The sequence below is a fragment of the Lutra lutra genome, chromosome 1, assembly GCF_902655055.1.
Source record: "Lutra lutra chromosome 1, mLutLut1.2, whole genome shotgun sequence".
In the NCBI taxonomy this organism is placed as follows: domain Eukaryota; kingdom Metazoa; phylum Chordata; class Mammalia; order Carnivora; family Mustelidae; genus Lutra; species Lutra lutra.
This window is the reverse complement of record NC_062278.1, coordinates 103,987,066-104,009,792: the sequence shown is the minus strand read 5'-3', so window position 1 is coordinate 104,009,792 and position 22,727 is coordinate 103,987,066. Positions and strand designations below refer to the sequence as shown.

The 22,727-nt window shown below is 36.8% G+C and overlaps 1 protein-coding gene across 1 annotated transcript; it reads right to left on the bottom strand.

Moving 5' to 3' along the window:
* Positions 1-7,575: 7,575 nt before the first annotated feature.
* On the bottom strand, positions 7,576-22,722 carry NDUFB5 (NADH:ubiquinone oxidoreductase subunit B5). The gene is made up of 6 exons (XM_047731104.1): positions 22,497-22,722; positions 15,329-15,417; positions 14,188-14,254; positions 12,384-12,445; positions 11,239-11,345; positions 7,576-7,831 (listed from the first exon to the last, which is right to left on the bottom strand). The coding sequence occupies exons 1-6, from the start codon at positions 22,618-22,620 to the stop codon at positions 7,711-7,713; spliced, it is 570 nt and encodes a 189-aa protein (XP_047587060.1). The 5' UTR covers positions 22,621-22,722; the 3' UTR covers positions 7,576-7,710.
* Positions 22,723-22,727: the final 5 nt, after the last annotated feature.

Sequence of the window (22,727 nt, the reverse complement as noted above, 5' to 3'; positions counted from 1 at the left end):
GTTTCACTTTTAGGAATTTTTCACATTTGCAATTATGGTGGACATATACTTACTTTTTAGACATTATTTTTAAAACTTTTCAACTTGGAAGTAATAATAAAGCTGTATAATAAAATAGTACAAGGAACACTCACATACTCTTCACTCAGATTATCTGTAATCCTTATGCTTCATTTGCTTGAATTTGTTGTCATTCCTGTGTGTATATAAGGGTGTATATGTGAGTGAAATACACACACGTACATACACACACATATAGATACATAGATACACAATATATTGCATTAGTCCACAAGGGCTGCCAGAACAAAGTACACAGACTGGGGGACTGAAACAACAAAAAATTATTTTCTCACAACTCAGAAGGCCAGCAGTCTATATTCGAGGTGCCAGCAGGTTTGGATTCTCCCGAGGTCTCCCTCCTTGGCGTGAGGATGACCATCATTTCCCTGCATCTTCCCATGATCCTTCCTCTGTATATGTGTGTGTTCTAATCTGCTTCTCTTAGAAGACCAGTCATGTTGGGTTAGGGCTTACCCAATGACCTCGTTTTAACTGAATTACCTCTTTAAAGACCCTACCTTCAATATAGTCATAGTCTGAGGTATTGGGAGTTAGGACTTCAACATATGAATTGTGGGGGAAACACAGTTCAGCCCATAACACACACACAGATCTAAAGCTATATAGATACACATACATAATACATTTACGCATGTGACACACACATACATAATACATGTATGTGTATGTATATTCATATCATGTATATATACAGTTTCCTATTGATATGCATAGACACATATGTATCTATGTATATACACACATTGATAAATATAAATGATATTTTTTCTGAACCATTTGAGATAAGTCACACACATACCACACATATCACCTTCACCCTAAATATTTCTTTCTACCTTTAAATATGTCTATTTCCTAAGAATGGGGATAGTCTCTCATACAACCACAGAGTGTTATCGACTTCTTATATTCACCCTGTTGTAATAATTTCACCTGATCCACCTTTCGTACTACGATTTTGCCAGTTGATCTGACGATATCCTTTATAACATTTCCTCTTGCTGAAGTACAGTGCGGTATCAAGCATTGCATTTACTTGCATGTCTCTCCATCTGCTTTTTATTTTTTTAATTTTTTTAAGATTTTATTTATTTATTTGACAGAGAGAGATCACAAGTAGACGGAGAGGCAGGCAGAGAGAGAGAGAGAGAGAGAGGCAAGCAGGCTCCCTGCTGAGCAGAGAGCCCGATGCGGGACTCGATCCCAGGACCCTGAGATCATGACCTGAGCCGAAGGCAGCGGCTTAACCCACTGAGCCACCCAGGCACCCACTCCATCTGCTTTTTATGTGCAAGATTTCCACAGCCTTACCTTGTGTTTTATGACATTCATATTTTTAATAAATACACTTCAGGGTTTTCTTTAAATGAAATACTTTATCATTCTTGTTAGGCTGATATTTCCTTACAATTAGATTGAATTACACTGAGATTACACATTTGTGGGTGGCATACTGCTTGGGTCATGTTCCTCGCAGGGTACATCCCTATGTCCCTCAGATCTGATGTTAACTTTTGTGTATGTGATGTCAATTTTGCTCCTCAGGTCAAGGTGTTGCCTGACTTCTCCACTGCATAATTACTGTTTAGCAGGCAGTTACTCTTCCATCTTGTTGTTTTCACTTAGCATTATAGAAGATTGAAAAGAGCGGCGTCTGAGTGGCTCAGTCACTTAAGTCACTGAGCTTAAGCTCAGTCACTAAGCTTAAGCATCGTTAAGCTTCTGCCTTTGGCTCAAGTCATGATCCCCAGGTCCTGGAAGCCCGCTTCTGGCTCCCTGCTCAGTGGGAAGCCTGCTTCTCCCACTCCCCTGCTTGTATTCCCTCTCTCGCTGTGTCTCTCTCTCTCTCTGTCAAATAAATAAAATTTTTAAATCTTTTAAAAAATTGAAAAGAGGGTGCCTGGGTGGCTCAGTGGGTTGAGCCGCTGCCTTCGGCTCAGGTCATGATCTCAGGGTCCTGGGATCGAGTCCCGCATAGGGTTCTCTGCTCAGCAGAGATCCTGCTTCCCTCTCTCTCTCTGCCTGCCTCTCTATCTACTTGTGATCTCTCTCTGTCAAATAAATAAATAAAATCTTTTAAAAAAAATTGAAAAGAAAAAAAAACATCAAAGATTGGCAGAGACTCTACTTTCCCTTCAACATCCATTCTCCAAAATTTTTAGCTGGTTATAATCATGTGACTTGAAACTAGTTATAATCACATGACTAAGTACTGTCCAGCAATGTGGGAACAGAAGTGACACGTGATTTCCAAGCATATGTTTTAGAGGGAAAGAACATTTCTGTTACACTTTTCTATTTCCCTCTTCCCATTGGCTGGGATTTAATCATGAGAGCTAAGGCTAGATTAGTCATCTTGGACTGTGCAATGGAAGCCGCATGTGTAGAACAGTAGAGCAACAAGTTAGAAGGAGCCTAGAATCCTGGGAATTTCATGGAGGAGAGCCACCATACCAGTTGACACTTCTACAAAGAGAGAGAAGTAAACTTCCACTGCATTTGTGATATATTTGGGGGTTTTCTAACAGCTTCAGTACCTGTAACTTAACTAACATAGGTGTTTCCCCTCATTGCCACAGTTTTTACAATTGTTAATTGCTTCATAATATTCCATCATAATATATATAATATATATATTACTTCATATTTCATCAAGTGATGTGTTAATAAATTAACAACTGTTCTATTAAGTACTTATTGCTTATGTTTTTCCACTATTATATATATAACTATATTCTACTATATTATATATATAGCATTATATATAATCTAGCATTACATATGATCTTACATTATATATACTATATATATATCTAGCTATATATAGTGCTATATAACATAGCACTATATATAAAATATATAGCATTATATATAATCTAGCATTGTTATAATTAGGAGTTATATATGTTATATATGTATGTTATATATGTCATATATAATTAGGAGTTTAGTGTATATAACTTTTTCATTTTTGTGGATTATTTCCTTAAGATAAATTCCTAAATATGTGATTAGGCTAGAATTAGAAAAGAGATCACGGCTCTAGGTAGATTTTGTTCAAATGCTTTCCAAAAAGAAATTCTGTGGTTGGATTCTGATGTGCAGTACTGAACAACTTATGCTTCTAGATAATTAACTGAATGTGATGCTAAGTGATATGCTTTAGCAATTAATATATAACTTAAAAAAATAAAAATGTGAATTAAGGTTAATTATAATTGATATGTTAGAGGATATTTATTTACATATTTTTCAATGTCAATAGTAGTGCCATCTTAATAAAATATGTAAAAATTTATAAAATGTGGGCATATGTAGAACTACCATACAATCTAGCAATTCCACTTCTAGGTATTTATTAAAAAAAAAGTGAAAACACTAATTTGAAAAGATATATGCATTACTATGTTCATCACAGCATCATTTACAATAGCCAAAATATGAAAGCAACCTAAATGTCCATCCATGATGAATGGATAAAGCAGATGTGACACTTATATATAATGAAATATTACTCAGCCATTAAAAAAAAGGATGAATTCTTGCCATTTGGGACAATACAGACAGACCTGGATGGTATTGTGCTAAATGAAATAAGTCAGACGGAAAAAGAGAAGTACCATGACTTCACTTTTGTGTGGAATCTAAAAAACAAAACAGAAACTGACTCATAGATACAGAAAACAAAGTGATGGAAGAGGAAAGGGTGCTGGGTGGTGGTGGTGGACGAAATAGGTGAAAGGGATTAAAAAATACTAATTTACAGTTGTAATAAGACACAGGATTATAATGTACAGCATAGGGAATAGTCAATAATACTGCAACCACTTTAAATGGTGTCAGATGATAATGAGACTTATTGCAGTGACCATTTCATAATGTATATAAATATTGAATTACTGTTATACACCTGTAACTAGTACAATATTGCATGCCAATTATTCTTCAATAAAAAATGAGAAAATACAAAACCACTATGATGTGGGCATATACATAGAGGATATAATTCATCACTTCATAACTAAGTTATTGCTTTTTCAATTCTCTATTTGATTATATCAAGGAAAGCCTCCATTTGGTACTGGCATGTTTTTAACAACACTAATTTTCTTCTTAAATTCTCCATTTTCAACAAAAAGAGAGCCAGGCCTTAGGCCCACAGCTTTGGGTGGGCAACAGAATCTAGGGGGAAGAGAATAGTTATATCTGCGATTACTTCTTAATTATGACAAGGGGCTGATTTCCTATTCATCATCACGATGTAACATTTCTTTTTTCAACTTAAAGTTTAAAAAGGTCAATTTAAAGAGAATATTAAGTATATACCATACCTGGAAGCAAAATAGAAAGTTAAAATCAAGGACTGAAACTTGAAAAATAGTGACATAAGGAAAGAGACTGAACCTAGGAATTTACTACAAACTCTTTTTTGATCTCCAGCAGAGTGTATTTGTTTCCTTTTTTCTTTTTTAAGATTTTATTTATTATTTATTTGACAGACAGAGATCACAAGTAGGCAGAGAGGCAGGCACAGAGAGAGGAAGGGAAGCAGGCTCGCTGCTGAGCAGAGAGCCGGATGCGGGACTCGATGCAGGGCTTGATCCCAGAACCCTGGGATTATGACCTGAGCCAAAGGCAGGGGCTTAACCCACTGAGCCACCCAGGCGCCCCGAGTGTATTTGTTTTTAATGAGGATAGTCTGGCTAACTTAATAGAATTTAGGCTTTTTCCATGGTTTGAAAGTAGTGTCAAAAACATTACCCATTGGCTCTAGTCTACTTGTAACTCTACCAGTCTTTGAAATGAAGCGGAGACAATATGGAGTGTTTAGTAATTTTTTTGAAATTTCCATCTATAGTTGGCAAAGAGAAGTCTTCATCACCTATTATTTACTAGTGTAGTAGGCACTTTACATACGTTGTCCCAGTAATCTTTACAACACTACTGGGATACGAAGATCATCATTTCTTTTAGAGATAGGGCTCAAAGCAGTGATGGCAATTTCCCAATATAAGATAGAAAGGAAGATTAAAGTTTCTAGTGTAGTGTCTGGCACATTAGCAGATACCAAGTAGACGGTAATCATCATTACTATCCTAGCAATTAGCAAGCTCAGGATTTAGTCTGAGGTCTGCTGAATTCCAGCAAGCCCATGCCTTTTTATAACACCATGCTGGGCTCTGTAGAATCCCAGAAGAAAAAAAAAATAAAGATAACTCAAAACAATGTTAAATCCATGTACCATCCACTCACCAGATCTTCACTCAGTGTCTAGTACAGTCCAGTTGCTATGAAATGAGCATATAATCATTCCATGTTGCCTTAAGCTAGCTTGGGATCTCACAGGATCCTATAGTGTCATTCTTCCTGTCAAACCCAATGCATGTAACTTCTGCTTTAACATCTACCATTTATTCTAAAGATAAAACTTTTTGGAGGAAATATGTCTACTGTGATGACCTCTTTATCCCTTGCCTGTATCATACTAATATATAATAAGCTTAAATATTTGAATTACAAAAGAATTACATAAAAAAATATATATATGTATATATATATGTATACACACACACACACACACACACACACACACACACATTAAAATTTCCCTTCAAGGGGCGCCTGGGTGGCTCAGTGGGTTAAGCCACTGCCTTCGGCTCAGGTCATGATCCTAGGTCCTGGGTTCGAGCCCCATATCGGGCTTTCTGCTCAGCAGGCAGCCTGCTTCCTCCTCTCTCTCTGCCTGCCTCTCTGCTTACTTGTGATTTCTCTCTGTCAAATAAATAAATAAAATCTTTAAAAAAAAAAAATTTCCCTTCAAGAAACACTTTCAAACGTAAAAAGAAATTCATATGATCCCAGCTATGTTAAAAGTAGGAAGACTGAAAGGAATTTCTCAAATTTCTTTATGGATGGTGGTATTAACAGTATTTGCCATACTTTCGATATTTCTATGTTCTGTTTTCTTACATCTATATTAGTAGAAAGGAGAAAATAAAGAAAAACCTAATAATGCCATAAAATAACCTGTAAACTCTTAAAAGTGTTAACATAAATGTACATAGATGTAGCATCATCTACAATTACCATTCTCAAGACCTATCTGCTTCCATTCTCCTTACCGCTCATGTAAACAGAGATTCATGTAACAGACGCTTAGGGACAGCATGCCCTTCCCTCAAATCCTTTGTTAGAATTATGAGGTGGTAATTAGATTGCATGGGGAAACTTCCGAATGAAATCCGGAAGTAGTTGGGTGAGGCAGCCCTCTTCTGGGGAAATAAGAAAATGCACCTACTCCAAAGGATCTCGACTGACTGACTGTCACGAAGTGCCTCCAGGGCATGAGGAAACCGAAATATATTTCCTGAAAACAATGGATTTTTTAAGCTAAAGGTCATTGTGAAAGTTGAAGTGCAAATATTTATTTCTGTAAATATTGATTACGTGTTTAAAATCTCTGAACTTCAATTTCTTATCCATAAAACATAAGTAATAGTACCTCATAAGATAACTCTGAAATTACTGTGAAAAAATACGATCATTTAACACAGTGCTCAGGAAGGCAGACAGGAAACGCTTAATAAATGATAGCCATTGTTTTAGCTGTTACTCACATTTTATAATCTTTGCAGTAATCATTTTACCTTGTGCAGCTTTTCCAGTATTTACAAAAAAAGGAATCTAGGAATCTTAAGAGATTGCATCTAAGAAAACAGGTGCAAGTCTGTATGCATTTAAAAAGCATAATATACTGGGACACCTGGGTGGCTCAGTTGGTTAAGCAGCTGCCTTCGGCTCAGGTCATGATCCCAGCGTCCTGGGATCGAGTCCCACATCGGGCTCCTTGCTTGGCGGGGAGCCTGCTTCTCCCTCTGCCTCTGCCTGCCATTCTGTCTGCCTGTGCTCGCTCGCTCTCCTCTCTCTCTGACAAATAAATAAAAAAAATCTTTAAAAAAAAAAAAAGCATAATATACTACACTACATCTGAAACTAATATAACATTGTATGTCTATTATACTTCAGTAAAAATCACTTTAGTGACAGACAAAAGTTTTAAGGCAGAAAGCATGAAAATAGTTAACTGAGATTTGTACACTGAAAAATTGTTTATTAAGATGTTAATGTTTTATATAGTTAGTTCAGTAATTATATAATTTAAAATTCTGAATCACCTCTGGATAATCTAGACATGTATGTAAACTACTGTATTTCCTGATATTTAACATCATTAGACTTCTCTAACTTTCAATTATCAGACAAAATATTAAACTTTCAAAGTCACATCCTTAGGAGTTCATAAATTCCTATTTGCCCCAGTTTTTTAAATATATGATAAACCTTAAAGGAGGAAGCCAAAATCCACAAATCAAGTCTTATTCTGCCTTTCACAATGTATATCAAATCAACACAATGTACACTTTAAATATCTTCATTTTGTCAATTATGCCTCAATAAAGCTAAAAAAAAAAATGAAATCCCACACAAAAGTCTTAATCTGCACCAATGCTGAGAAATAGTGCAATGAAAGATATTTTATTCATCATGTGAGCAAAAATACAGAATATATTTACTGATTAATTTTCCCCTAAAGAGAATATACTTTGTATGTAGAGAAGTAAATGGTTAATTGTCGGGAGTTGCTTTTGGAGAATAATCTATCAGTACTTTATCAACAGTCGGATACTGATACCAGGGACCATCACCTCTCGCACGCATTAACCTTCGCACTTCCAGCTCCTGTAACCTGTAACAAACAGGATAGCAATATTGTGAGTCCAGTATTTCCAACTGCAAAGTTATCTCCATAAAGAATAACCACTAGAGAGTCTTTTGCTTTTATGTAAAGTATTATCTAAAGAATTTATGTATTCATGTACCTCAAAAGATCCATGTGTATGCATATATCTGATATGCACCTATGAGCAAAATTTGGGACTTATTTTTGACTTTCATTATCTTGCTTAGGTAGTTAGCCAACAAATCCTGTTTTTAATCTCCAGAACACCACCTGAGTTGATAATCTATTCTCTCCTCTTGTCCGTGCTCTTTATCTGGACAGATCACTTTTACATAAATAATGGTAATGTGTTTCCTGTCTTCCTGCCTTTTAGAAAACCTCTTGGAGACCACATACTCCTGAAATAGTCCCTCTCTAAAGTAAACCATAAGAGACTCTTAACTATAGAGAACAAAAAGGGTTGCAGGAGGCGGAGGTGAGTGGGGGATGGGCTAAATGGGTGATGGGTACTAAGGAGTGCACTTGTGTTGAGCACTAGGTGTTGTATCTAAGTGATGAATCACTAAATCCTACTCCTGAAACCAATATTACACTATATGTTAACTAGAATTTAGATAAAACTTCAAAAATAAATTTAAAAATGAAAGTCTCTTCTCCATCAAACCTTTTCCCTTCCATTTTTACAGATTATATATTAAATTTTTCATATGGCTGAAAATTTATCACAGTTAAATAATTCACTTTATTAACCTTAACCAGCTCACTAACCCTATCTCCTGTCTATGAGAAATTACAAACCTTTGTGATTGTTATCTAAGAGAGTACACATCTTTCTTTTTTCCTTTTTTTTTTTTTTTTAGGATTATGTATCTTCATATTATCCTTTTTCTTTTCTATTCTTTAGAATGTAATTATCCAAGGGGCACCTGGGTGGCACAGCCATTAAGCAGCTGCCTTCATCTCAGGTCATGATCCCAGGGTCCTGGGATTGAGCCCCGAGTCTGGCTCCCTCCTCGGTGGGAAGCCTACTTCTCCATCTCCATCTCCCCCTGCTTGTGTTCCCACTCTTGCTGTCTCTCTCTTTGCTAAATAAATAAATAATTAATCTTTTAAAAAATCAGAATGTAATTATCCAAAATCAAATATTAAAATACTCATCAAAAGGACTGGTTAAATGACTAATGTTTCCCCCTTGTAAGAGACTACTAGGCACCTGTTAAAAAGAATGAGGAAAACCTATATATAGTAAATATAGATGCTACATATATGGTTAAATTAAAAATGCAGGGTCTATAGTAGCAACATTCACAATAGCCAAACTGTGGGAAGAGCAGAAATGCCCTTCAACAGACCAATGGATAAATAAGATGGGGCACAGATTGCATGGATCACTACACCAAACAATAAATCATGGAACACTACACCAAAACTAATGATGTACTGTATGGTGACTAACATAATAAAAAAAAATGCAAGGTATAAATTGAGGATGTGTAGCATCTTCTCATTTCATTAAAAAATAGAAAGTAATCATCTGTGACTATGTAGATGTACACATGCAGAGAGTTTAAAAAACCTGGAGGGTCATAATTAATAGTTATCTCTAGGGAGAGCCATTATGGGAGAAAGTCCCTTTCTATTTTGTATCTTTCTTTTATGCTTAAGTTTTCCAAATACCTAAATACACTTTTTAAAAAATGTAGGTACTAAAAAAAAAAAAAAAATGTAGGTACTCTCATTCCATCCTCACAATGGCATCTTTTCTTTGGGGATAGAAGGCAGGGTTTTGTTTTTGTTTTTACTTTGTTTTGTCTGGAAATTTTATCTAAGGGATTCTGGGACTTTTTTTTTTTTTTTTTTTTTTAAGATTTTATATATTTGACAGAGAGCTCACAAGTAGGCAGAAAGGCAGGCAGAGAGAGAGAGGAGGAAGCAGACTCCCTGCAGGGCAGAGAGCCCGATTCGGGGCTCTATGCCAGTACCCTGGGACCATGATCTGAGCTGAAGGCAGAGTCTCAATCCACTGAACCACCCAGGTGCCCCTAAAACATTATTTTTTAAAAAAAGATTTTATTTGGGGCACCTGGGTGGCTCAGTGGGTTAAAGCCTCTGCCTTCAGCTCGGGTCATGGTCCCAGGGTACTGGGATCGAGTCCCGCATCGGGGCTCTCTGCTCAGCAGGGAGCCTGCTTCCCTTCCTCTCTCTCTGCCTGCCTCTCTGCCTACTTGTGATCTCTGTCTGTCAAATAAATAAATAAAATCTTAAAAAAAAAATTTAAAACATATAACATTTGGCTTATCAGTGCCACTGCTAGGAATTTATATTTCAGATACACTAAATAAATATGCAGAAATCTACGTATGAGGATATTCACCATAGCACTATGTATATTATCAAAAAACTTGGAAAAACCTAAGTACCAACAACACGGGACTGGTCAAAAAAATTAAGGCACATCCATCCAGCGAAATATATGACCAGCCATTGAAACGAATGGGGTATATACTATTATAGAAAGATCACCAAGATATATTTAAGAGAAATGAAGACAGGATGCAGAACAGTGTTTATAAGAGGATTCTATTTGTGTTAATATATTTTTATTTTTTAATTTAAATTCAATTAGCCAACGTACAGTACATCATTACTTTCAGATGTAGTGTTCAATAATTCATCAGTTGCATATAACACCCAAGCCTCATCAAATCACATGCCCTCCTTAATGCACATCACCCAATTACCCCATCCTCCCACCCACCTCCCCTCCAGCAGCCCCCAGTTTGTTCCCTATAGTTAAGTGTCTCTCATGGTTCTTCTCCCTCTCTGATGACTTCCCATTCAGTTTTCCCTCCCTTCACTTATGGTTCTCTGCACTGTTTCTTATATTCCATATATGAGTGAAACTGTGTGATAATTGACTTTCTCTGATTGACTTATTTCCCTCAGCATAATACCCTCCAGTTCCACCCATATTGATAAATGATAAGTATTAGTATTAATACTTATAAATAAAAATACTAGTGTATTTTTAATGCACAGGTTTTTTTTAGCAACAGATGAAAGAAATAACTAAATAGTAGTCACTTTCAAATATGAGACTAGGTAGAAGAGGAAAGGAAACTGAGGGATGGGGCAGAGGGAGGGGAGGGCTGTCGTGCACTTAAAAGTGGGATATTTTTAAAAAGAATTTCTTTTATTCTGACAGATATTATCAACTAATAGTCTCTCAGTCTCCAATTTATAAACTCCACTCCAAACAAGCTATTCCCTATCTTTATCTTTTACATGGAGCATCCTGTGCTGATCTAGTTTATTAAATTTTTTCTCATGGCTTGCAACAGTAAAAAAGGATTTTCTTCCTTGCTCCCTTTCCTTCCTTCCTTCCTTCCTTATTTATTTATTTATTTATTTACCGTAAATCAGACTTCTCAGCTTCAACCTGAAGGATAGCCATTGTTTTTTCATAATTCTTTTCAGGACTATCAAAGAAAGTTCGGGCAATCCATCTTGATATAGGATGCTACAAGAGAAAATTTGTTTATTATTGTGAACAGTACTTTGCTCTTCTAGTTTCCTATTCTTTAAAATGGCCATCTCAGTTAAACCGATAATACTTACTAAATGCCAACTACTTCATATGTACTTTAAATAATTTTAATCCATTACATGGATACTATTTTTGTCCCCATTTTATAGACAAGCAACTTGCACAATGTTATACAGTTACTAAGTGCCAGCATCTAGACTCAAACCAGGTCTAACTCCAAAACCTGTGCTTTTGCCATTGTACTACACGGAGTACCTTAAGTGGCAGATTTAGGAACCAAACCCAGAGTTTGGTGATCAAAAACTGAAGCTCCTTCTCTCAGCACTCCTTCTCTCTGTATGGCCTGCCTTAAGTTGCGATAATGATACATTTCTTTTCTGAAATACAGTTCATTCAGATAATAAAACACTATAGTATCTAATCAAGGCCATCTCACTACAATACTTATAAAGACAAGTAACAGACTTAACTTCAGGTTTTAGTAGCAGTGATAGCATAGTAAAATGCCTAACAGTATGGGCTGTCGGGCCATGCCTACCTAGGTTCCAATACTGGCCCTACTTCTTGGACAGGTCACTTATCCTCTTTTAAGCCTCAATCTCTTCATCTCTGAATTGGGAATAATAATAGCACAATTCACATGGAATCAGAGAGTATTTGCAAAATACTACCATAGTGCCTGCTACACAGCTGATGCTCAATAAAGAACAGCTAGCATTAGCACAGGTAACATCTTTCCTCGGGCATTGAACTGAGGATAAATGCTGTTACTCTGCTAGATACGAACACACTACAGAGTCATTCTTTAAAAAAAAAAAAACCATGAAGATTAAAGTAATAAAACAGAAAATTACCAAAAGAAGTTGCTTGTAAAAAGTTAGGACAAAATGCATCATCTACTTGTTATCGAAAACTGAATATAAAACAGTATTGTAATTGCTAAATTAAGACATTAATCAGTGCACCGACAAGATACCCAACAGAAAATAACTTTCAATGGCCCATACCCACCTTGAAATATTCCCAGTGTTCTGGGATGTAGCCTTCTGGAATCTCTGCTAACTCAGCTTCACCTAATAAGAGAAAACAGTGATGTCCAATTTTAGCATCAGGAGTTTATAATATTAATTCTTCCCCATTTAAGTAAGAAACCAACTTCTTGTGATTTTAAAGGAACTTCTGTTTGTACCAATGAAGATTAAAACACAGCTGACCCTTGAACAACATGAGTTTGAATGGCATGGGTCTACTTACACATGGAGTTTTCTACTGTATAGTACTGTAAATGTATTTTCTCTTCCTTAAGATTTTCTTAGTAACATTTGTTCTCTAGCTTACTTTATTTTTTCATTTAATTTTATTTATCTGAGAGATAGAACATACGCATAGGTGGGGAGGGGCAGAGAAAGAGGGAGAAGGAGAGAAGCAGACTCTCTGCTGGGGAGTGGCCGAGCCTGATGTGGGGCTGGATCTTACAACCATGAAATCATGACCTGATCTGAAACCAAGAGGTGGACACTTAACCAACTGAGCCACCTAGGCACCCCTCTCTAACTTACTTTATTAATAAGAATACACTATATAATTAAAAAAACATTCAAAGTATGTGTTAATCCACTTTTTTTTTAAAAGATTTTATTTATTTATTTGACAGATAGAGATCACAAGTAGGCAGAGAGGCAGGCAGAGAGAGAGAGAGAGGAAGAGAAGCAGGCCTCCTGCTGAGCAGAGAGCCTGACGTGGGGCTCGATCCCAGGACCCTGGGATCATGACCCGAGAGGAAAGCAGTGGCTTTAACCCACTGAGTCACCCAGGCGCCCCTGTGTTAATCCACTCTTTATGTTATTGATAAGGCTTCTGGTCAACAAGAGGCTATTAGTAAAATTTTGCGGGGAGTCAAAAATTACATGTGATTTTTGACTGAGCAGGGGGTTGACACCCCAACACTATTCAAGGATCAAGGAGCAACTGTATTTTAATCACTTTAATGTGGTTGAAAATCATTTCATTCATTAGATATTTTTAGATGTCTTCTATGTGTAAGGCATTGCCTATAGACGTTATGTAAGAGTTTCAAACTTTGTTTTTATATAGTATAACAAAATATAATAAAGAACACATTCCTTTTGGTTTTTCCTATCACTGCCAGACAAAGCATTTTAGAATTCAAGATGTTAGAAGTACTTTGGGCAGAATTTCCCATGGAAACCTAATGTTAGCTGTCTTTCACAGTTTCATTCTTTTTTATTTAGAAGATTATAATTTTATGTGTTCCAAGAAGGATAAAAAAAATTCTTCCATCACTCAGCCTCTCTTCCACCTCTCTTTCTATTTTCCTTATTCAGATTTGTCCAAGCTGGTTTGGAGAAATGAGGAGGAGGAAAACAAGGCTTTCTGAAGCCTTCTGTAGCCTCTACAGAGTTGATGACCTTAAAGGTTTTTGGAGGGAAAAAAAAATTTTAAAAAAACATTGCATACTATTGCAGATTGTTATTTGGTTACTGTAAAATAAAATCTCATGCCTATGTTTATTATTTAAATAATTTTTCTCAGGGCACCTGGGTGGCTCAGTTAGTTAAGCATCTGCCTTTGGCTCAGGTCATGATGCCAGGGTCCTGGGATCAAGTCCTGCATCAGGCTCCCTGTTCAGCAGTGCCTGCCATGCCCCCGTTTGTGTTCCCTCTCGGTCAAATAAATAAATAAAATCTTAAAAAAAAAGATTAAAAAACAAATAACTTTCTTTATAATATCCATAACTTCTGTTATTAATGTAGAGGTCTTAAAATTTTACCAATTCAGTCAGAGAGGTACTTACCAATGAATATATTCACCAGAGTTATGCCAATGGCTACTGGAATCCCAGTCAACAAAATGTAGAATTTCTGTTGAGATTAAAAAATGGTTTTCAAATAACCATTTTCTAACTCTCTTTCCCCACTCTCAAACTGTCTACCACTTTTTAATTCCTTACATTTCCTATAAAATAAACTGGCCAAATTGGAGATGTGGTACCAAATTACTTCTGAGATTTTCTTTCACTCTAACTTCTAGATGCCTATGTTTGGCACTAAAAATGAAAGAAAAAAGTAAGGATGAATTAATTATATAATACCATATCTAAGTGGTTTTTCATTTTTTGGTTGACACAATGTAATAATAGTTGAGAAGTTTTTGTAGTAAGATGAAAATGGTAAAAACATCTGAGTGACTTCAACCACTACAGAGTTTGAGTTGGTGATGACAAGAAATGTGGGAGCTCAACCATGAGGATGAAGAGGGACATTAAGCACAAAGGGCAAGCAAGAGGTCTAGAGGGCAGCCATTGCTCAAACGGTCACAGCTGAAGGAAGTGTGGCAGAGTCCAGAAACTCTTCCATCTTCCAAGACTCTACTTTTCCTTATAGAACCTTGATATACAAATATACAGCCAGTAGCCCACTTGATCCTCTGAAATCAATGTTCCTGAACAATACAGAAATAAAAAATTATAACCCAAAATAATGGAGTTATTTATTTAAAGAAGTCTTTCAATGAGTTCCCTGGTAATTTAAAGAATATTTAAGTAATACAGATAACTATCCCCAAGCAAATACATTTTCAAAGTCCTATAATTTATAGATTTTGGTGTGTGTGTGTGTGTGTGTGTGGGTGTGCATGTGCAAGGGAACACAGATTATATTTCAAAACCCCACAATCTTAAGAATAAGGGAATGGCTCGAATTTTACCTCTAATGCATATGAGTCCTTTTTATAAAGAAGTAAAGGTTCACTAATTTAAAAAGAAATTCAGGAACAAATCAGACATTACTCAAAATCTCAGTATCAATTGAGAAAAGAAATATGAATTTACAAAATAATATCTTTTTAAAATGAAAGATGTTCTCTAAATAGACAAAAAAAAAACCACATTCCTATTTGTATGTAAAGAGTTTAGTTCAGCAAAATTTTTAACTCACCATTAACCTCAAAAAACGCTTGTCATAGAATGCAGATGGTTTGATGATAAATAGTCTTTTCCCATGGTCTCCACTATGTCGCACAGGAGCTGGAAATATTAAACTACCCTGTTATATGCAAGGCTCAAGTTATACTGTTATATTCTGAGATCAAAGCAGGTTATAAGAAAATATACACGCATAAATGTTTAATGTGAATTAAGATAAAAATACATATTTTTATTTGAGTACTAAAGGCAGAGTAGATATCTTTAAACAGAGACTGGTATACTGTTGTAAACTATAGTTCTCTCCATTTTTCAACATTAAAGAAATATCTAAATCATGTTTGAATTTGTTTCCATTGCAGGCAAGAAGGTCAGATACTCTCGGCAGGCTACTTATCTTTGTTTACCTCTACAATAAATATTTGCTACAGTTATTAAGTAAACAAACTTAAATTGTGTCATTTCACATGATAAGGCAATATACATTAGGAGCTCACAGCAAACTAGATAGAAAAACATTTATTTAACATATCTCCAGCAGGAATTTGAACTTGTTCAAAAGTAAACACTCTAACATACCTCTATAAAATCATTTGGTAATACGTTTCTGATAGTGAGTATCATCCTCTTCATATTCTCACTCAGATGGTATGTAATCAATTCTCACTGGAGATAAACTGAGGCAAAATTTCACTCTTGATCTTTTTTCTACATGATTTCCCTTTCTTGGATGTCTGGAAGGACCACTGCAAACACTGTAAGCCCTTTCTGCTGAAAGCAGGAAAGGATCTTACTGTTACCGGGAAACTGAAGTTACGGTTTCTGCTGAGTGTAACTGTATTCAAGGAAATTTCACGTGAGAGTCACTGTGGGATAAAAACTACTTCCCATTAAAGGAATTTCAGTCATCACAGAGCTCATAAAGATTTGTATCCTTTGTTTAAGCTTAAATGTCTGGAATGCCCTCCGCTCTCCTGAAATCTATTCTTTAGGCCCAGATGACATTTTATCCTCCAAGAAACCAACCCTCTTTCCAAGCATGTGAGATCTCCACCTTTCAACTGCTGTATATTCTAGTGATATTCATACTTGTTTTCACTGTTCCCACTGAAACATAAACGTCCCACTGAAATATAAATGTCTTGAAGTTAAGAATACAGGAACTGTATTCTTAATTTTGGCATCACCTACAGCAGCTTGTAATGAATTTAGAAGGTTAATTCATAAAAGAATTAGAAGCTGGCATGAATTTACTGGGTACAATTCATACTATTAAGGCTTCTAAAATAACAAGAGAATGTGACAAAGTAATTATGTATTTCAGAAAACAATTTGAAAGATACAATGGAATTCTCTATGGACAGGTGGGGAAAAAAGGGCTGGATAACAGTATAAACCACTCATTAATTAAATAAATATCTAAGTGCCTACTATGTAGAGGTCCTATGCTAGGCCTACAGTCTCAAAGGGATATAGATCCTGCTGGGAGAAACAAATAAACATAATTAGACATCTGTAAGGACAAAACAGAGAAGAAACAGGATGCAATGTCAGAGAAAAAACAGGCCCAGGAGTTCCTATTTACACAGGATGGTGAGGATGGGAGAGTAGGAAGAAGGTGCATTATAAGCTGAGCGAAATAGCAATTTAGGTGAATTTGTAAGGGGTAACTGATTGATTGATTACACCCAAAGGTGCTGGTTACTTAATTCAGTAACCTGCCAAAAGGCTCTCTCCACAGCCCTGAAAGGTCAAGACTTCTATACATGGCCTGGATGAGGTGAAAATGACATTCCTGATGACACAAAGCTACTACTACCAGAGTGACTACTACAGTGATGATGAAGTGGGATCCCAAAAGTCTTCATATTCATTTTTTAAAAATTTTATTAACATATAATGTATTATTTGCTTCCAGACTACAGGTCTGTGAATCATCAGTCTTACACAATTCACAACACTCACCATAGCACATATCGTCCTCAATTTCCATAACCTAGCCACCCCAACCCTCCCACCTCCCACCCCCCACCCCCTGCAATCCTCAGTTTATTTCCTGAGATTAAGAGTGTCTTATGGTGTCTCCCTCCCCAGTCCCATCTTGCTTCTTCATACACATTTACAAAAGGCTGATTCTAAAAGGATTAAATAGAGTTAAGTGGAAGTTCCTGACTGCATCCTCTGAAAGCTGCTCACAGGTTTAAGAAGAATCACATTGGTGTGATGTGGTTACCAAGAATGCCAAAGACAGTTCAATCTTAATCTTATGTACTAGAAGCATAGGGTCAAAATAGGAGAAGCACCCACCCCCATCTCCTAACCACACCTGCTGAAGTGGATCCATCCCAGAGCACACTGTTTTAGAGAAATAATCTGGAGGACACTCCAATTTTAGCAACCAGGATGGCAAACAACCTGGAAACTGATACAGTGAACCTTAAAGAACTGAAACTGATTGGCCTACAAAAAAGAAGTCTGGGTAGAAACCAGATAAATGTCTTTAAATAGCTAAAGGGCAAAAAAAAAAAAAAAAAAAAGGCAAGCTAAAGGGCTGTCCCATGACAAAGGGCTTATACTAGTCTGTCTTGGCCTGAAAGGAAGAACCAGGATCAATGTGTGAAAGAAAAATTTTCAGCTTAATACAAGGAACAAATTTCTAACAATTTTACTGGTTCAAAATAAAATTGGAGTATATCTCCAGTTCCCCTTTATGGAGTTATTCAATATCAACAATGGGAGGTAACAAGGATACTCTGGGGGTTGGCCTAGAGGATTTCTAAGGTCCTTTTCCTCAAAGAATCTGAACATATGGCCTATCTTAGAACAAAAGGGCATACCATTGGACTTTATCAGTCTGAATGATTCCCTTCCAACTCCAAGAACTCTTTTTTTGAACTTACTTTCCTCTTTTCCGAAAGGTTTTCCCCAGGCTCTTTGAATAGTTATCTCCACACCTCATGCTTCAGGGTCAAGATCAAATGTAACCTCCTCGAAGAGGTCTTCTCTGGCTACCCTATTTAAAGCTGGCCTCCCACTATCCTCCTTAACATCATTTGGTTAGTTCCCTTAGAACAATACACACTAGGCCTGATTTTTTTTTCCCCAAGGCCTGATTTTTTTTTAAGCCTGATTATTTTGCTGAAGTCCATTAGGTGAAGGACTAGATTATTCAGTACTTTATCTCTAGTACCTTTAGCGTCTGCAACATGGAAGGTGCCCCATAAATATTGTTGAATTTACATTTCTTAAGTAAATTAAATGTTAGTCAGGATCCCTCCTTGCCTTCTGAAAGTACTCAGAAGAGATAGTGTCCTCCCAATTTTCCTTTTCAATCTGGCAGACAGGCAGACAGAAAGACACATACACAAACATACATACTCCACAGAAAGTGAGATGGATGACACTCTGCACGTTTTAAGGACAACTGATTATGAAAAACACTATTCATAGATATGGAAAATGTAACAAAAAACTATGGGAGAATGCTTGGTCTGATTGCATTCTAGCAATATTAATGCAGTTAGGAAAGTGAATTGCTTGCTTTCTTTACATATAATTACCCTAATGTTAAACAATAATTATTTTTGTCATTAAATGTGATAAATAACTATTATTATTATTAGCTGTTCTAAAGTATACTTCATAGCACTAAACTCTTTTCAAATATTTTAAACTTTCATGATTTGTTGTTGATGTAGTAAGGCCATCTGCTTACAATCTAAAAATATTAGGGTGAACATTGCTTACAACCAGGTGACTGCCAGGATTTCTGGAACTCGATTCTCCTTCCACCAAAATACACATCTTCTACCATTCTCTAAAGCCTGAAATTTCTCAACTAGGTTTTCATTTAGCTTTATGAAACTAATTTAGCTTTATGAAACTAATTTTTTTTTTTAAAGATTTTATTTATTTGACAGACGGAGATCACAAGTAGGCAGAGAAGCAGGTAGAGAGAGAGGAGGAAGCAGGCTCCATGCTGAGCAGAGCCCGACGCAGGGCTTGATCCCAGGACCCTGGGATCATGACCTGAGCCAAAGGCAGAGGCTTTAACCCACTGAGCCACCCAGGCGCCCCTCAATAACTAATTTTTTTAAATGCAAATAACCTCAGGAAAGTTATGTTTTTGACAACTGTGGTATTTGTGAGTTAACAAATAAGATAAGGTAGATTTTGTGTCTTCATGACAACAATAGAAAATTGGCCATTTTCTTTTTCTCATTCTCAGACTATTCCCAGTTAATGACTCCACCAACTCAATTACCCAGGATAAAAATCTCACTCATCTTCCTTGCACCTACTCCACGTTCATCAGCTGACAAGGCCTCTTGATTCTAAGATTCAAATTTTGTATTTCTTTCCATGCCGTCTTCACCTCACTCACTGGCTAAAGTAATCAACACCCCCTTAGAAGTCAACCAATATTCAGAAGCATCTTCGCAAAACACTACTGATGTTGCTCTCCTGCTAAAACATTCTCTCTCTGTAGCCTACAAAAGAGTTAAGATACTTTGGTTTCATATTCAGTGCTTCCACTCCTCCAATTTAACCCCCAACTTCCCGTTGTTAAGCCTTTTCTCTCAACACTTACCTATCCCGAGAGTCCCACATTCAGATCTATCAGAAAATACATCCTTGGGGCACCTGGGTGGCTCGTGGGTTGGGCCTCTGCCTTCAGCCCAGGTCATGATCTCGATGTCCTGGGACTGAGCCCCACACTGGGCTCTCTGCTTAGCGGGGAGCCTCCTTCCCCCTCTCTGCCTGCCTCTCTGCTTACTTGTGATCTCTCTCTTTGTGTCAAACAAATAAAATCTTAAAAAAAAAAAAAGAAAGAAAATACTTCCTCTACTTTTCTGCCAATTGCATTTTTAAAACTATCCAGAATCTAGTTAAAATGTCTCACCTTTTATGTCTGAATTAACTCCATACTCTTTTGTTTATATAATCATTTAAATACTCTTCTCAGTTTTTTTAAACCATAATATGCACACATCAGTCTTCAAGTTAAAGCTCCTGCAGCTGAGGGAAGAACTTAAGCTTATTTCTCGAATCCTTTGATATAAGACAATAAATAATTTAATAAAATAGAATACTTGCATCTCCTTACCTCCTGATTAAGGTTTTCAATGACAGTGAATGAAGATGTACCAGATGTTTAAGAAAGGGGTGGCCACAGGGCTCTGTAGAAGGCTAATGCTTCTAAATCCAGGTGCTGTAGATTTTCCCACTCACTCTCACAACTTTTCTTATGAGGTAGGTTAAAAATCACCCTCTTTTTTTTTTTTTAAGCAGTTCTTATGGTAAAATAAGTACCTTTCAAAACGACACTCTAAAAAGATGCAAACTTTTGCAGAAACGTATAAATTCTTGTCAGTTATAAATTCTTGTCAGTAGGAAAGAGTTTAGATTTATTTTATTTCTCTTGTCAATAGAATATAAGCATAGTTGTAATAAACATCCTCTTTTTTTTTAAAGATGAAGAAACGTAGGCTCCAAGTAATTGCCTTCCACTTGGCTTCCAAGATATGATGACCCCAAACCACATAGCTACTAAACTCTGAAGGCAGGATTTGAACATAGGCAGTCTAGCTCCAGGCAAAACAAAACAAGGCAAGGTTCTCTTCACTGCTGGATCTTACAGTCTCATAGGAGCAGACCTAAGCAGTAATAGATTAAAACCTTTTATTCCATGGTGAGAGATGAGACCACCTGCAAAATACCTTGGAAAGCAGGTATAAGGCTGCAACACAGTAACTCTAGCATAGCTATTAGATCCTTTCCTGCTCCCAGGTGTAGATTATAGATCCTTCCAGAATTCCATGAATGGGGAATAATGTATAAAGAGGATTTGGGAATGAGATTTTACCTGAGTTTATCTCCAGCAAGGCATGATTAAATACTATCCCCAGCAAGTATTTGAAGAGGATATTTGTAATCAGAAATGGCTTACAAACAGGATTTATCAAAAAATGTTTGCACATGGAGTTTTTTAACAGGTTCAAATTTCTGCTGGAAATTTATTCAATACCACTGGTTCTTCCCATCATTTTTGCAACAAGTCTCTCTATAATGCTTCATCATGTGAAGTGACATAACTCAAATTAAACTGGAAGAAGAAAAAGGGTAAACAGATATTTTGAGGGTGGAGACCTTTTTGGCTTCACTTCCTCTCTACCTGCTTGTATTGCATAGAGCAGATAGCTTATGGTATTTTTTTTACCAAGAGCATTAAATGAATTAATACATTTAAAATCTTAGGATGGTATATGGCACATAGATGTTCAATAAATGTTAGCTACTGTTACTATTATTAAATTTGATGCAGTACTGCATTATTTTTGTAATAACGAAATCACAGTTCCTTCATTAGTAAAATGGGGATAATAACATTATACGTACTTTGCAGAGTCTTTGAAAGAATTAGATTGAATACAAGGCATCTGAGGCTTTGCTATTACGATTATTCATTCTCCTATAAGTCAATACACAGTCTCCAAGAAGCTCCAACTAGCCTTACCATGACCTTCCTGGGCCTAGCGACTTTTCCTGCATGAGCCCCTTCCTTTCTAAGAAGTTATTATTTTATGACTCTGTTGATATCAAACGAATATAATCCAGGCTAGATTCATTACCACATATCATTTACATTAACCCTAAAAACATAGTTTTTTTTTTCCCTTTGGTTTTAAAAGAAATATAAATTAAAACATTCTCATGGACCCTAAAAATATCGTGAAGGTACTGTGTCTACTTAAATGAGTGAGCCCTGAGCCTCTCCACCTCGGTTATCTATTACTTAGCATCGGTGGACTCCTGGGCAACGTGACTTCCAATTTTGTGGAAATAGTACGTGGTGTGAGTGGAATATACAAAGAATCTGGTGCCTGAGAAACATAGGTCTCAGCTCTATGCCCTTTTAACCCCTACTTCATCCGCAAATTAGCACCAAGTGGAATGGCTGAGAGGCAAAGAGCTTCACAAATGCTAACTAACAACTGAAACGCGAACGCTCTAATTACTTCAGGAAAACCCTTGTCTTCTCACAAAGACCACGCTCCGTCTCTTCTCTCAAGCCTCAGGCCCTCAATTTCTCCCAGATCTCACCAAGGTCACCCGGGAAGAGTTCTCCATCTCTCACCCCACATCCCCTGAGCGCGCTTTCTCCCAAAGCTAGCACCCACCGACAGTCTTCGGAAAGCCACGGGTGAGGAAGCCCCCGAATCCGAGCCGAGTACCAAGCGGGCGGCCGGAGAGAGCAGCCACTGCAGTGACCGAAACCCGCCGCAATAAGCTCATGGCCGCCATGGCTACTACGGGCAGTTGACAAACTGGGGGGAGTAACGGGAGCCGAAAGAGCCAATTTACGAACCAGGACGAAGGCGGAAGGTGACCATGTTGAGTGAGGGCAAAGC

Bases quoted from the DNA above. Each gene is read 5' to 3' on its own strand.
- NDUFB5 (XM_047731104.1), bottom strand. From the start codon at position 22,620: ATGGCGGCCATGAGCTTATTGCGGCGGGTTTCGGTCACTGCAGTGGCT. The intron at 14,255-15,328 runs GTGAGTTAAAAA...TAATCTCAACAG, and splicing joins AGCGTTTTTTGAGGTTAATG to AAATTCTACATTTTGTTGAC. The intron at 7,832-11,238 runs GTAAATAAATAA...TGTTTGTTACAG, and splicing joins GCTGAGAAGTCTGATTTACG to GTTACAGGAGCTGGAAGTGC.